General features: G+C 41.5%; 1 protein-coding gene and 1 pseudogene across 1 annotated transcript; both read left to right on the top strand.

The window, feature by feature from the left end:
- The first annotated feature begins 3,985 nt into the window (after positions 1-3,985).
- LOC137776800 (thioredoxin domain-containing protein 17 pseudogene) lies at positions 3,986-4,436 on the top strand (annotated as a pseudogene).
- A 5,293-nt stretch (positions 4,437-9,729) lies between these two features.
- XBP1 (X-box binding protein 1) lies at positions 9,730-14,539 on the top strand. The gene is given in 6 exon segments (XM_068562989.1): positions 9,730-10,008; positions 11,090-11,186; positions 11,991-12,119; positions 12,938-12,973; positions 12,976-13,083; positions 13,390-14,539. Coding segments are annotated over 6 exon segments (1,173 nt in total). The 5' UTR covers positions 9,730-9,763; the 3' UTR covers positions 13,948-14,539.
- The last annotated feature ends 538 nt before the right edge of the window (positions 14,540-15,077 follow it).

The raw sequence follows: 15,077 nt of genomic DNA on the forward strand, positions 1-15,077 counted from the left end.
CATGATATTTCTATTTGTCACGTAACTTGGGATCTGGAAGTGGGCAGTCTAGAGCTAGGTCAGGGCTAGATGGTCACTCCATGATGCCATCAGGAACCCAGACTCCTTCTGTCTTTCCCCTCTGACATCCTTAGCTTGTGGCTTCCTTCCTCATGCTTGCAGGATGGCTGCTGAACTGTCTCAACCTTTTGAACTTTCATCAGCATTCTAGGCAAGAAGAAGCATTGCCTGGGGGAAAGGGGCAACAGGAAAAAGGTGAAAGGCATCCCAGTAGAGTCTTCTCCATTTAACAAGCTTTCCTGGAATTCTCTCTGCCTAGAACTTCCACTTATACATTGGCCTGAACTTTATTCCACAGCTACTCATAATTTCAAGGGAATCTGGAAGCTGAGTGTTTTCAGCTAGGCACCCTGAACAAAAATTATTATTATTATTTTTAATAAGAAAGGAAAGTAGAATAGACACCATGTAAGTAACTAGAAATACTGCCTTAGTGCCTTAAAATGAGCACATTTCAGGCTTTAGTAATAAGTCCAAGATAGACCAACCTTGTGTTGAATTCTGCTTTCAAGAAAATGGTATTATGTAGCAGTCTGCCAGAGTAATTTAAAATATGTTCTGTCTTTTAAAGCATATTGCAGACAACCTAACAGTTTAATAATCATTTAAAAATATATTTATTGAATGTCTAATGTGTACTCAGCACTATACTAAACACAAAGAAGTATAACCCATGCTTCTGTTTCTAATGAGCTTTTCGAAATCCAGTTGGAAAAAAACATAACAACGTAAACAAATGAAAAGTTGGGTAACAATGAAAGAGTTAAATAACAATCTGTTATAGTAGTCTAAGAACGCCTTGTGTTGCTGGTGGAAATGTCGAATGATAAAACCACTTTGGGAAGCTGGCAGTTTCTAAAAATGTTAAACATACACCTACCTCGTGATCCTGCAGTTTCCCCACTGGGTATTGAATATTTGCCCAAGAGAAATGAAAATACAAAGATTTCTTTCACACAAAGGTTTGTACACAAGTGCTCACAGCAGGTTTATTCATAAAAGCTAAAACTTGGAAACAATTCCATTTCTAAACCCTGAAACACAGATCAATCTCACTCTGCAAGAGGAAAATGACATCAAATGTTGTGAATGTTTCACATGTTCCTGGTGGAGAGGAAAGTTCTCTGTGAGATCATATTTGTTAATTGTGCTATTCACATCTTTCCTGTCTGCTCTATTGGTTGATTCTGAGTGAGGTGTATTCGTCTCCCACTGTGATTGTGGATCTGTCATTTTCGCCATTTATTTTCAGTTTTTGTTTTATACATTTCAAAATTATGCTACTATGTTTATAAAATGTATGACTCATAACTTGTACCTTTAATCAACATGAAACACCCTGCTTTGTTCTTTTTAAATGTTTTTGTCTTAAATTCTATTTTGTCTGATACAAATGTTGCTCCATATGCTTGTTTTCTGTATACATTTGCCTGGTGAGCCATTTTCCATTCTTATGCTGTTTTGTTTTATGTGTATTTCCTATAAACAGCATATAGCTGGAATTTGGATTTTTCACTTAAACCAGAGCCTCCTTCTTTTACAAAGGGAATATAATCCATTCATATTTATTTTTGATTATTTATATATTTGGACGTATTCCTACCATGTTATTTCATGTTTTCTCCTTACCATGTTTCTTGTGTTTTCCTCTTTTCTTATATTTTTTGGAATGATTGTTGTTCTCTGTCTCTCACTGGCTCACTGGCTCACTCTTGTCCTTTGTTTCTCTCTCCGAACAGTTTGGTTCTATTCTTCTGCTACAATGGTCTTAAAACTTTTTTGTTCACATGGTCCCTAAAATAATTTAGTAAAACTAGATACCACATTTTAAATACACCCCCCATTTTAAACATCTAAAATTTCTCATGATAAGCTTAAATATTAGTTGCAATGGATGTCATTTCTAATGCAACTGGGAGTATTGACATTTTAAAGTAAAACTTTTGTATCACTCTTTTAGCTGTGTTCAATGGAATCGAAATACCACAGTTATTTGCCATCCATCATCACACATTTGGAAATATGAGTCAAGGATTTGGCCAAGAATAGCTGGCTGGGGTGAGGGGGTTTGCATATTCTGGGGCCAAGGATTCAACCAGCCATTGCCAATAGATTAATTACATACATTTGTATACATGAGAATTTAATAGGCATCTGTTTCCTTATTGTCAGAGAACAGAGTTAAAATCATGAAAAGAGGGAGGGCTAGAACAAACTCTTTGGTGTTGAATTGGAGTTGGAGTTATTGGTGTGCACTCATGAGTTTTTAATACATAAGATAGATCGATATAAAAATAGGTATAGACATACAAACATCTATATATTTCTATATCTTTTTATGTGGGTATGTATACACATATATATACAAATATTATTTCCTAGTTCTATCCACTGAGACAACCTAGAAGCAATGACACCCCAGTAGCAATCAGCGCACGTAGTGCACAGATCTTTGTCACTAAATATTATTCTCCATGAAAAGGAGCCAGACCTCCTTGGAGAAATGGCCCATTCAAGGGCTGGGCCTGGGAAAGAATAGATGAGTCTGGAATATCTTGTTCTACCAGAAAATAAGTAAGTGGTCAAAGAATGATTGGGACATGCCAGAAAGGACACACGTCAGGAAGAGGCTCTCATACATGCTACAACATGGATAACCTTGAAGCTATTATATTATGTGAAATAAATCAGACACAGAGGGACAAGTACTGTATGACTCCACTTACACAAGGTACCTAGAATAGGCAAATTCATAGAGACAGAAAGTAGAACAGAGGTAACTAGAGGCTGGGAGGATGGGGGAGTGGAGAGTTATTGTTTAATGGGTACAGAGTTTCTGCTTGGGATGATGAGAAGGTTCTGGAGATGGACAGTGGTGCTGGTTGTACAACAATGTGAATGTACCTAATGCCACTGAGTTGTATGCCTAAAAATGGTTATTGGTAAATTTTATGTTATGTATATTTTACCAAAATTAAAAATGGAGGTCATTAAAAATGGAGACCAATGGTCTCCCACTGGTCAAGTCTGAGACAATTTAAGAATCAAAATAAATAATGTAGTAATAGATTTTTTTAAACCCACTGAGTAAAATAGCACTCTGTGAGTTGATATCGATATGAATAACTAAATAAATAAGAAGGGAAAGTTCTACCTCACAGTAGAATTCCAAGGAATAAATGCAGAAGGAATGATAGAATTAGGAAATCACTATTTGGAAATCACTATGGTAAGAATTAATTTAGGCAAGAATCGTCAGTGGGTCCTAGAACTGTGAGTGAAGATATAATGAGGAACAGGATAGGTAGAGATCTTTAAATATCCTTCTACAAAATAGGTATTATTAATAAGTACAAAAGCTACTAATTAACTTTAGGAGACAGCATCTTAACCAATTGGTAAAAGTTAATATCACTGGTTATGGGACAAATTGACATCTCCTGCCTCCTGATATGATGCACTGAGAAGAAAACAGCATCACTGTGTGGTATTCCTGCCCAAAGCACATAAATCATGAAGTCACATCAGACAAACCCACACTGAGGGTCATTCTACAAAATAATTGACCCATACATTTCAAAGAGGTCAACATCAGAAAAGACATGAGGCAGGCTTTCCTGGTGGCGCAGTGGTTAAGAATCTGCCTGCCAATGCAGGGGACACGGGTTCGAGCCCTGGTCTGGGAAGATGCCACATGCTGCGGAGCAACTAAGCCCATGAGCCACAACTACTGAGCCCACGTGCCACAACTACTGAAGCCTGCGCACAGCCACGAAGACCCAACACAGCCAAAAATAAGTAAATAAATAAATAAATTTATTAAAAAAAAAAAAAGACAAGACATGCGGCCCCACCCCGCATGGAGCCTCTCCCGGCGGTGGCAGAACCCAAGACACCTCCAGTGTTCCGATGGCACGCTCTCTCGATGGCCCGCTATGAAGAGGTGAGCATGTCTGGCTACGAGGAATTCACGCAGGTGGTGGAGCAGCACAGTGGCAAGACCATTTTTGCCTATTTTTCTGGTTTTAAGGACACCGAAGGCAAAAGCTGGTGCCCCGACTGCATGCAGGCTGAACCAGTTGTACGAGAGGGGCTGAAGCATGTTGGTGAAGGATGGGTGTTTATCTACTGCCAAGTTGGAGAAAAACCTTATTGGAAAGATCCAAATAATGACTTCAGGAAAAAGTTGGAATTAACTGCAGTGCCTACACTACTTAAGTATGGAACACCTCAAAAACTGGTAGAATCTGAGTGTCTTCAGGCCGACCTCGTGGGGATGTTGTTCTCTGATGATTAAGATTTGATGATGGCAATTGTGTCTTTATTTCCTGATTTGCTCTAGAACAAAAGAATCTGCATACTCGCTTTGAATTCATGTTAGCAATAAGTAAATAAATGATGATAAAAAAAAAAAAGACGTGAAAGGACTGAGGAACTGTTCCCAGTTGAAGGACACTAAAAAGCATGATAATCACCACATGCAATGCTTGATTTTGGAACAGATCCTGTACTTTAAAGGACAGTATTTGTGTATTTATTTATTTATTTATATTGAACTATAGTTGATTTACAACATTGTGTTAGTTTCAGGTGTACAGCAAAGTGATTTAGTTATATATATATATTCAGATTCTTTTCCCTTGTAGGTTATTATAAGATATTGAATATAGCTCCCTATGCTACACAGTAAATCCTCGTTGTCTATCTATTTTTTTTTATTAAACTTTTTTTAAAAAATTTATTTATTATTTATTTATTATTTATTTTTGGCTGTGTTGGGTCTTCGTTTCTGTGTGAGGGCTTTCTCTAGTTGCGGCAAGCGGGGGCCACTCTTCATCGCGGTGCGCGGGCCTCTCACTATCGCGGCCTCTCTTGCTGCGGAGCACAGGCTCAGGCTCAGTAGTTGTGGCTCACGGGCCCAGTTGCTCCGCGGCATGTGGGATCCTCCCAGACCAGGGCTCGAACCCGTGTCCCCTGCATTGGCAGGCAGATTTTCAACCACTGCGCCACCAGGGAAGCCCTGTCTATCTATTTTATACATTGTAGTGTGCATCTGTTAATCCCATACTCCTAATTTATCCCTCCCCTGCCCTTCCCTTTGGTAACCATAAGTTTGTTTTCTATGCCTGTGAGTCTGTTTCTGTTTTGTAAATAAATTCATTTGTATTATTTTTTAGATTCTGCATATATGTGATAGCATATAATATTTGTCTTTCTCTGACTTACTTCACTTAATATAATATTCTCTATGTCCATCCATATTGCTGCAAATGGCAATATTTCATTCTTTTTTATGGCTGAGTAATATTCCATTGTATATGTATATATATACCACATCTTTATCTATTCAAATGTCGATGAACATTCAGGTTGCTTCCATGCCTTGGCTATTGTAAATAGTGTTGCTATGAACATCGGGGTGCATGTATCTTTTTGAATTAGAGTTTTCATCTTTTCCAAATATATGCCCAGGAGTTGGATTACAGAATCATATGGTAGCTCTATTTTTACTTTTTTAAGGAACCTCCACACTGTTCTTCATAGTGGCCATACCAATTTAAATTCCTACCAACAGTGTAGGAGGGTTCCCTTAAAGGACATTATTAGAAGAATCAGAGAAATTTGAATGGAGTTTGGGGATTAGATAGTGATACTGTATCTCTACATATGCTAATTTCCTGATTTTGATGGTTGCACTGCCGCTATGAGGAGAATATGCCTTGGTTTTAGGAAACACATGCTGAAGTATTTAGGAGTAATGGGGCATCATAACTGAAACTTATTCATAAATAGTTCAGAAAAAAATTGTGAATATATATATATATGAGATACAGTGAATACATATATATACATATATGAGATACACACACATACATAGAGAGAGAGACTGATAAGGCAAACACAGTAAAAAGTTAACTGGTGAGTCTGAGTAAAAAGTCTGGGTGGGCTTCCCTGGTGGCAGTGGTTAAGAATCCGCCTGCCAATGCAGGGGACATGTGTTCAAGCCCTGGTCTGGGAAGGTCCCACATGCCGCAGAGCAACTAAGCCCGGGCGCCACAACTACTGAAGCCTGCGTGCCTAGAGCCCGTGCTCCACAACGAAGAGAAGCCACCTCAATGAGAAGCCCACGCACTGCAATGATGAGCAGCCCCCGCTCACCGCAACTAGAGAAAGCCCACGCGCAGCAACGAAGACCCAACGCAGCCAAAAAAAAAAAAAACAGTCTGGGTGAAGAGTCTGCCGGAACTCTGTGTACAATTCTTGCATCTTTTCTGTAAGTTTGAAATTATATCAAAATCAAAAGTTAAAAAAAAATCAACAAGCTCTTTATTAAGAACCAGAAAACTTACCTTATTTCTCTTTCCTTTTTAAGTTATATTTCCATTCTACTTTCCTTACAGACTTTTATCTCAGTGTAGTATAGTTTTATGTTTAAAAGTCTACTATTGGGCTTCCCTGGTGGCGCAGTGGTTGAGAGTCTGCCTGCCAATGCAGGGGACACGGGTTCAAGCCCTGGACCGGGAAGATCCCACATGCCGCGGAGCAACTGGGCCCGTGAGCCACACCTACTGAGCCTGCGCGTCTGGAGCCTGTGCTCCGCAACAAGAGAGGCCACGACAGTGAGAGGCCCGCGCCCCGCGATGAAGAGTGGCCCCCGCTTGCCACAACTAGAGAAAGCCCTCGCACAGAAACGAAGACCCAACACAGCCAAAAATAAATTAAAAAAAAACAAAAAACAAAAAAACTTAAAAAAAAAAAGTCTACTATTGATTACCTAATAGGCTACCTTGCGTAAAAATATACACATTTAAATATTTTAAAGCTTTCTTCAAACCATAAAAAATTATTCTACATGGAGCTATCATAACAATTAAAATCAGTACAAATTTTACAAAGTTTATCAAAACAACAGATATTCCAAATTTTGATAATTATTAAACATAGAGAGTAAAATGATATTGGAAATGTATCTTTGCGTCATGTATCAGTGGATTAATAATACTTATTGCTATAGTGAGGCAGGATTCAGAATTAATTTTATTCCTTTTTTTTAATTAAAAAAAGTCCCCTAAAACGTTGTTCATATAACTAAGTGGATGGGGAAGGAAGGCATTTTGTTATAACGATATCCTTCAATTGTTTGAACATCTTTCAAGTTAGAAGCCAAGTCACATAATGACCTATTATTAAAAATTATTGTATTCAAGTCTCAGCTGACAACTCAATCTTGTCTTCCATCAATTTTGTTGAAAACAAAGAATTAGAACCAATGGAGTTGGAAAGGGATTGATACTCCGTGATGAGGGTCATTTCCTTTTTCAATCTCATCACTAATAGCTTGACTAGTCTATTTGTTCGGAGCCCCAGAGATTTTTCTACCTCAGGGCAGTGCACCTTGGGAAGATTAAGCGTGAGTGATGTGAGTGAAGAGTGCTAGAATGGAGACTGTGAAAAAGACAGGTGGGAAAAAGAATCAATAGCCACCTGTGGTCAGTGGCTACCTTATTAGAGAGCAGTTCTTGAATTTTAGTTTCAGATTGCTACTGGGTTTGGTGTAGTTCTTTTACTTATTTAGACTTAATGCTCTACTGTTTCTTGCATTTCACAAAGACTAAGAACTTTGTATTTTATATATTTTATAGCTCTTAATCACAAGTGCCTAGTAACTTTTAAAATATTACTGGCATCTGATGCAAGAATTATCAGAGAAATGTTACAGAGAGGATATAAAACTGTTCAAAGGTTTGGACACGAGTGTTCATGATTCCACGGACAGCAATCTGCACTGGGTCCAATTACTGTTTTTGAGTATGATTTAACATGTTTATCAAAAAGATGAAAGCCTTGAAAACAAAGCTGTGGGAGTCAATTTCAACATTCCATTTCTACCCAATTAACCAAGACTAAAATGCAATCCACTGGCTTTTTCACCTCTGCCCCAGCATCTTGTACCTTCTCCTTATGGTTACTCATTTACACCATGATGGACTAATAGAGGCCTCATGCATTTTCTTTTTATGTCTAAATGATTTAAATTTCTTCTAGTTTCCCTGAGATTTCTTACACAGTGCCAGACGTTCTTTTGGCATTCACAAATATTAACTTAAATAAAAGACTGCATGACAATTACATGACTTTTCTCAGAACCTCTTACAGCTTTCCAAGGTCCTTTAACAGGAACGAGTAGGTCTCAACCAGAAGGTATTCTGAAGAATTCTCCCCAAAGGTCCCAGGGCCAGGAGTGAGTCTCTCACCCCTGCAGGCACTTTAGGACCCAGCTAGCTCAAGGTTGATGGGAGTTAAAAAGAAGGTAGGCTGTTTTGTCCTGGTCTCTGATTAGCCCCCATGTCTTTCCCAGTCCACAGAAGCAGCCTGTGTTCAGGACGGCCTGAGCTGGGCCAGCTCAGTTTAAATAAAGTCATTGATTTCACTCTGCCAATTTGGAGGAAGAAAATACTAGGAGGCTCACAGTCCAGTCCTGGGAATGACGGAAACTACGCCCTTAAAAGGGCCTATATATCGAAAGACTGAACTGCTTTCATTCATTCCTTCTTCCCATACTGTTTTCTTCCACCAAAATATAATTGAAGGGCTAACCTGACTTAGTAACACCGAAGAATTACCTGGAAGCGTTCTATCTTTTCACTTTTTGCATATCTTCCAAACACCAGCTACGAGATTTACTCATCTCTGCATCCCTAGAACCTAGAACAGTGCTGAGCATAGAGGAAGCAGTAACTACTTATTAAAGAAAGTATTGCTTTGTAATTCTAGGGAACTTAACATTTTGTAATTTGCTTCAAAAAAGTGAAAATGCCCGTGTGGGGTGTTTCCTCGGGTTTCTCCATTTTAATACTCCTGTGTCTAAACTGGTCCCTAGCTACCGTTCGGAGGCCCCTCTTTCACAAGCCCCCCGCCCCCCGCCCCTTTGCGCCGCAACAGGCGGGCAAGAGCCCTGAACCTCCCTTCATGTCTTATACGTGACATTTTTTCTTTTCATAATAATAATAATAATAATAATGTATGCTCATAGCAGAAAGTTTAGAGATGCAAAGAAAAATGAAATTACACGTATTCCCGCCACTCTGAGAGAACACCACCTAAGGTTTATTAAGCCTTCACTATGAGTTAAACCTAGTTTTAAAACGCGCGACCTCATTCCCTAAAGACTTATTTCGCGGAATTTCTTTGCAGGCTTTTCTCTAACCCAAGCCCCGATTCGCGCTGGTCTTTCGATTCTCTGCTCAGCTCCGGGCCCTAAGTGGCGCACAAGATACAATTCTGCCAGGGGCGGGTAAAAATCTGTTAGTCTCCGTAAAAATTGGTCTGGAAATCTCTCGGTTTGGAATTAAACTCTGCGTCAGCCTAGGGGGGAAATTCCATTTATTGAGGAAACTCCGCCTGGCTCCGGACCCTCCCTCACGAGCACGGGACTTCCCCAGACCTGGCCCTCCGGTGCCCTAACCCAGCGCCGAGCTACGCCTACCGGCCACCCCGGCGAAAAATGCCCGGCACCGCAGCCGCCACGCTGGACGCCCTGGCCCCACCCCCTCCGGATCGGCCGGACCAATGGGCGCCGAAATAGGCCTGCGTCACTCGGCGCTGGCCAATCGAGGAGGGCCACGATCGTAGAAAGGCTGGGCGCGGCGGAACCGGCCCGCTGGGCGGTTGGGGCGCGCACTCGCGTAGACACGCTCCGGCCATGGTGGTGGTGGCAGCCGCGCAGAGCCCGGCCGCCGGGGCACCCAAAGTTCTGCTTCTGTCCGGCCAGCCCGCCACCACCACCGCCGCCGCCGCCGCCGCCGGAGCCCCGGCAGGCCGGGCTCTGCCGATCATGTTGCCGGGCCAGCGAGGGGCCAGCCCGGAGGCGGCGAGCGGGGGGCCGCCCCAGGCGCGCAAACGACAGCGCCTCACGCACCTGAGCCCCGAGGAGAAGGCGCTGCGGAGGTGGGCGAGGGTCGAGGCGCGGAGCCGGAGGGCGAGGGCCTGGGGTCTGGGACCGAATCCGAAGGCGAGACAGGGACCTGGGGCCGCGCTGACCGCCCGCAGCGCTCAGGCGTTGGTGGCCGGGCCAGTCCGGTGCCAGCGTGGCGCGGGGCGGGGCAGGAAGTCTGGACTGGCAGATCCACCGCGCTGGGTGGAGTCCAGAGCTGCGCAGGCCTTTTTTATTTACTTCTTTTCTATCTCATTAGAGATAACCAGAGCTGGGTATAAGGGTACCTGGGTTCCAGGCCCTCTAGCTGTGACCACAGACCCGTGGTCAGCTTTTCTGAACTTGGGCTGTAACATGAAGCCAATTGGTTAACCTACTTTTTTGGAGACGCACGGAACTGAAATGTCAGCTGTTGAAGGGGGCTGGGAGCGCTGTAAGGCTCCCGAGTCAAACTCAGCCTCTGCATCCTTAAAATGGTATCTACTTCATCAGGCTGCTGGGGAGATTGAGAAATGCCTAGTACTTAGTCCTCTGTAAATGTTAGTTCTCTTATGATCATTGTGCTTTTTGTGATTTATGAAGTGCCTCCTGGAGTAGACATGGGCCTAGGCTCTCAGCACCAGGGCGAAAGTCGCATCAGCCTCTCCCTCTTTTGAGTTGGGTTTAGGGAGGGAGGATTTATGTCTTAGCGCTATTGCAACCTTTACTAGATTTAATCAGTCCAGGTTGGATCCTGTTTAAGGGGATTGGAGTCAGGAAGCAACGGGGGAGTAGAAAGGGGAGGAGGAAATATCTTGTGATGCAAGGTGAATAATATTTGTGTCCAGCCTCTGTGCTGTGGCCAGGGATGAGACGGAGGTGGATGACTCAGTATGGGGGAGAATAAAGTAGGTCTTCAAGCTAGATCCACAGAAGGCTGATTTTTTTTTTTTTTTTGGTTTTGTTTTCTTGAGGGGAGAACCCTGAAGTGTATTTTACCATTAGTCTACCTTGTACTGTAAATTAAAATGAAAGCACCAGGTGGCCAAGTTTTCAAATAAAGATATAAATAAGGTTTGAGATGACTCAGTGTGGTATGTCTCTTTCTGTTCTCAGGAAACTGAAAAACAGAGTAGCAGCTCAGACTGCCAGAGACCGAAAGAAAGCTCGAATGAGTGAGCTGGAGCAACAAGTGGTAGATTTGGAAGAAGAGGTAAAAATACTTAAGGCCAAACTCGTATCTTTTATCCATTGTATATCTTTCCTTGGTTAATGGTTGCTTCGTCTCCTTGAGAATACAATTGGACATATAATTAAAAGTTAAACTTTTAGTTAATCTAAGTTAGGGTAGATAGGTAGTTGGTTAAGTGGTGAACCTTGTTGAGAGCAGAAGTGATTGACCCTGTTGGCATTTGGTGCTAGCTCTATCTCAAAGCTGGTGAATTACAACATTTCAACAATGTTTTATCAGTTAGTACTAAAAAATTAGTAAAAGCAGATAGGAAATCATTGCTTAAACTTGAGACCTTTTCTGGCTTATCCAAAAGTCCACTAACGGTTCCCTTCCCCTTCTAGGGTCTACTTGTTACCTAAACTTAAATTGTTGCCAGTTACACATCTTGAATACATAAGGATTATTTGTGTTGTTCTTTTTTTTTAACATGTTGATTTTACAGTCCACCACTACCACTTTTATTATCACCCGCCAGTTCAAGATAGGATTTTTTTAAACATCATATCTAAATTAAAGCCACAAGTCACTCTTTGCTGAAGTCTCTATTAGTAGTTGGGGGCATTGTGTTATATGTGACCCCATGAGATAGCACTTCCTAAATAACTTTTTTTTTGTAATTATAACCTTGCCTTCTAATACCCACTGTGAACAACTTCATAAGCATAGAGTTTTCCAAAAGACCCGGGAGAAGGAAAGGAAACCTATTGTAGCGAAATGCTGTCAGGTGGATTCTTAAGTGAAAGAATTAGATGTCTTAATAGCCTCTTCTGAACTTTCTTCCAGAACCAAAAACTTTTGCTAGAAAATCAGCTTTTACGAGAGAAAACTCATGGCCTCGTAGTTGAGAACCAGGAATTGAGACAGCGCTTGGGGATGGATGCCCTAGTGACTGAAGAGGAGGCAGAGACCAAAGTAAGTCATGTCCTTTATTTGGTGCCGTATGTGAGAACTGGTTTTAAGTGACATGACCTCTTTCTTTAATGATACTTATTCATTTTTCAAGAGTGTAGTGAATAGTACCAGGTCCTAATAATTAAAATAAGTTAGATGACTCTCCAAGAGCAAGTACTAACAAATGCCAGTAGTCGACAAGATATATCTACCATGCCAACGTTAAGGAGAACCAGGATAAGAGAGCCAGTCAAACCTAACTTTGAATGCTACTAAAATTATAGTGGTTCTTTGATGAATATGACTGAGAAGGGATTCATTATGATAGTGACACCTTTCTGATAGAAGAGTGATGTATGGGTTTTAATTTACGAATCATGGCAAATTCAGTGATAACACTTAAGTGGTCTACGGTTGACAGTAGGGCAGTTCTACTCAGAAGATAATGTTCAGGACAAACTTTTTAAAAAATTACTATCCAAAAAGATTCTGGGCCTAAATTCACTATAGAACTTTATTACTAGGAACATTATTCTTATTGAGAGTATAAGTAAGATATTATTTAAGAATATCGGTCCTGCCTGAATCTTTGCTTGGGGAAGAAAAATGTTTCATTGTACAGAAAATCACAATGAAGTTAGTCTTACCTTCCTTTTCTTATCTCTTCTTGAGGAGGGCTCAAGAAAATGGAAATAACAAAGGTTTAAGGGAAAGATTTCAGCTCTAAAGAATAGTTTTCTAGCTTTCTTGAAAGTCAAGAATCACAGCTTCCTGGCAAGTATTTCCCTGGGGACTCTCAGCTGTTGGAGCTGTTCATTCACTTTGGTCTTTCTTCCCAGGGGAATGGAGCGAGGCCGGTGGCCGGGTCTGCTGAGTCCGCAGCACTCAGACTACGTGCACCTCTGCAGCAGGTGCAGGCCCAGTTGTCACCCCTCCAGAACATCTCCCCATGGATTCTGACAGTGTTGACTCTTCAGACTCTGAGGTAGGGCTTATTCAGGTTTACTAAAGAGGTGTATAACTATTTAATTCCATTTGTTTGATGCCTGACATCCCTAACCAGACAGATGAGGGCAGAGAAGGTAGTTTTGGTTGAGTTGGAGGTGAACATTAACTACCTTCCTATTTCCAGGTGGTTTAGGACATGGAGTGGAGTATAGATAAATGGGTCTGGTGGGTCCTGGAGGTCATCCTGTAGCCTAATGATTAATTTACATTATGGAACCTAGCACTAAGGTAGATTCTCAGTGCATTCTAATAGTTGAACTCCATTTAATTTTTCCTTTTACAGTCTGATATCCTGTTGGGCATTTTGTTCAACTTGGACCCAGTTATGTTCTTCAGATGTCCTTCCCCAGAGTCTACCAGCCTGGAGCAGCTCCCAGAAGTCGACCCAGAAGGACCCAGTTCCTTACCCACACCCCCCTCTCCATCCCTGGGGACGTCATCAGCCAAGCTGGAAGCCATTAATGAACTGATTCGTTTTGACCATGTATATACAAAGCCCCTAGTCTTAGAGATACCCTCTGAGACAGAGAGCCAAGCTAATGTGGTAGTGAAAATTGAGGAAGCACCTTCCAGTCCCTCAGAGAAGGATCACCCTGAATTCACTGTCTCAGTGAAGGAAGAACTTGTAGAAGATGACTTCATTCCAGAGCTGGGTATCTCAGATCTGCTTTCAACCAGCCACTGCCTGAAGCCATCTTCCTGCCTACTGGATGCTTATGGTGACTGTAGCTATGAGGGTTCCCCTTCTCCCTTGAGCGACATGTCCTCTCTGCTTGGTATAGACCATTCTTGGGAGGACACTTTTGCCAGTGAACTCTTTCCCCAGCTGATTAGTGTCTAAGGAGTGATCCAATACTGATGCCCTTTTCTTGACTATTACACTGCTGGAGGATATGGCACAGAAGCCTGTGCTTCATTCAAAAAGCCAAAGTAGAGGGTGTATGGTCCTAGAGAATTCCTCTAAAGTATTTGTTCAAACCTCATAGGTCACCCCAAGTATTGTCTTTTGACATTCAGCAGTCCAGGGTACACAGATACATTACTATAATCCAGAATTACAGATTCTGAGGTTGTACCTTTATCTTAAGGGCAGTGGTTTGCCCTAAAGTATTTACGTAAGCATCACTAGAAAAGTGTCTTAGACATGGAATTAACGAATGGCCCTTTATCATTTCTCTTTACCCATCTTGGCATCCCAGGCTTGCCTCCGATCTTAGGTCCTTTAGTTTGCTTCTGCAAGCAGAGAGAACACCTATTTGAGGGGGCTCCTTTTCCCTTATCATGTACAGTTCAAGTAAAGATCAAGAATCTTTTGTAAAATAGAAATTTACTATGTAAATGCTTGATGGAATCTTTCCCTGCTAGTGTAACTTTTGGAAGGTGCTTTCTCCATTTATTTAAAACTACCTGTGCAGTTAAAAAGTACAATGCAGTGTCTTTGTTCTTTGATTCCTTCTTGAACCTCAAGTCTTACTGTTGTTATTCTCTCTTGGTTTTCACTGTTTGCCATGGTAGTGATTTATCCCACTTCAGTGAGCATGCCACTTCTTAAAGTGACTGAAGGCTTTCCCCCCTTAATTACCGCCTGCTTCAATTCCTGGCTGCCTGAAGTAATACACTCTGAGCAGTTACTATATTTGAGACAGTTTCTTCAGCCTAACTGACCAACATTACAGCTAGTAAATGGCAGAGCTAGAACACTTAACAACTTTTGGTATTAACATGTTAGAGAAGGACATGCCATTAAATATCAATACTTTTGCTATTATTATAGAGATTAAGAGCATTTTCTAGACTCAAACTCCCTGGGTTCAACTCTGCCACCAGTTCAGCTGGGTAACCCTGGGCATAAATTACCACTTATTTCCTCATCTGTAAAGGGGTATAATAGTATCTCTAAAGGCTGCTAGAGAATTCAAAGAGATGATGCATTATAAGCACTTAGTATATGCCAGGCACCATCCCAAGCAC

This window comes from Eschrichtius robustus, chromosome 14 (assembly GCF_028021215.1).
Source record: "Eschrichtius robustus isolate mEscRob2 chromosome 14, mEscRob2.pri, whole genome shotgun sequence".
NCBI lineage: Eukaryota > Metazoa > Chordata > Mammalia > Artiodactyla > Eschrichtiidae > Eschrichtius > Eschrichtius robustus.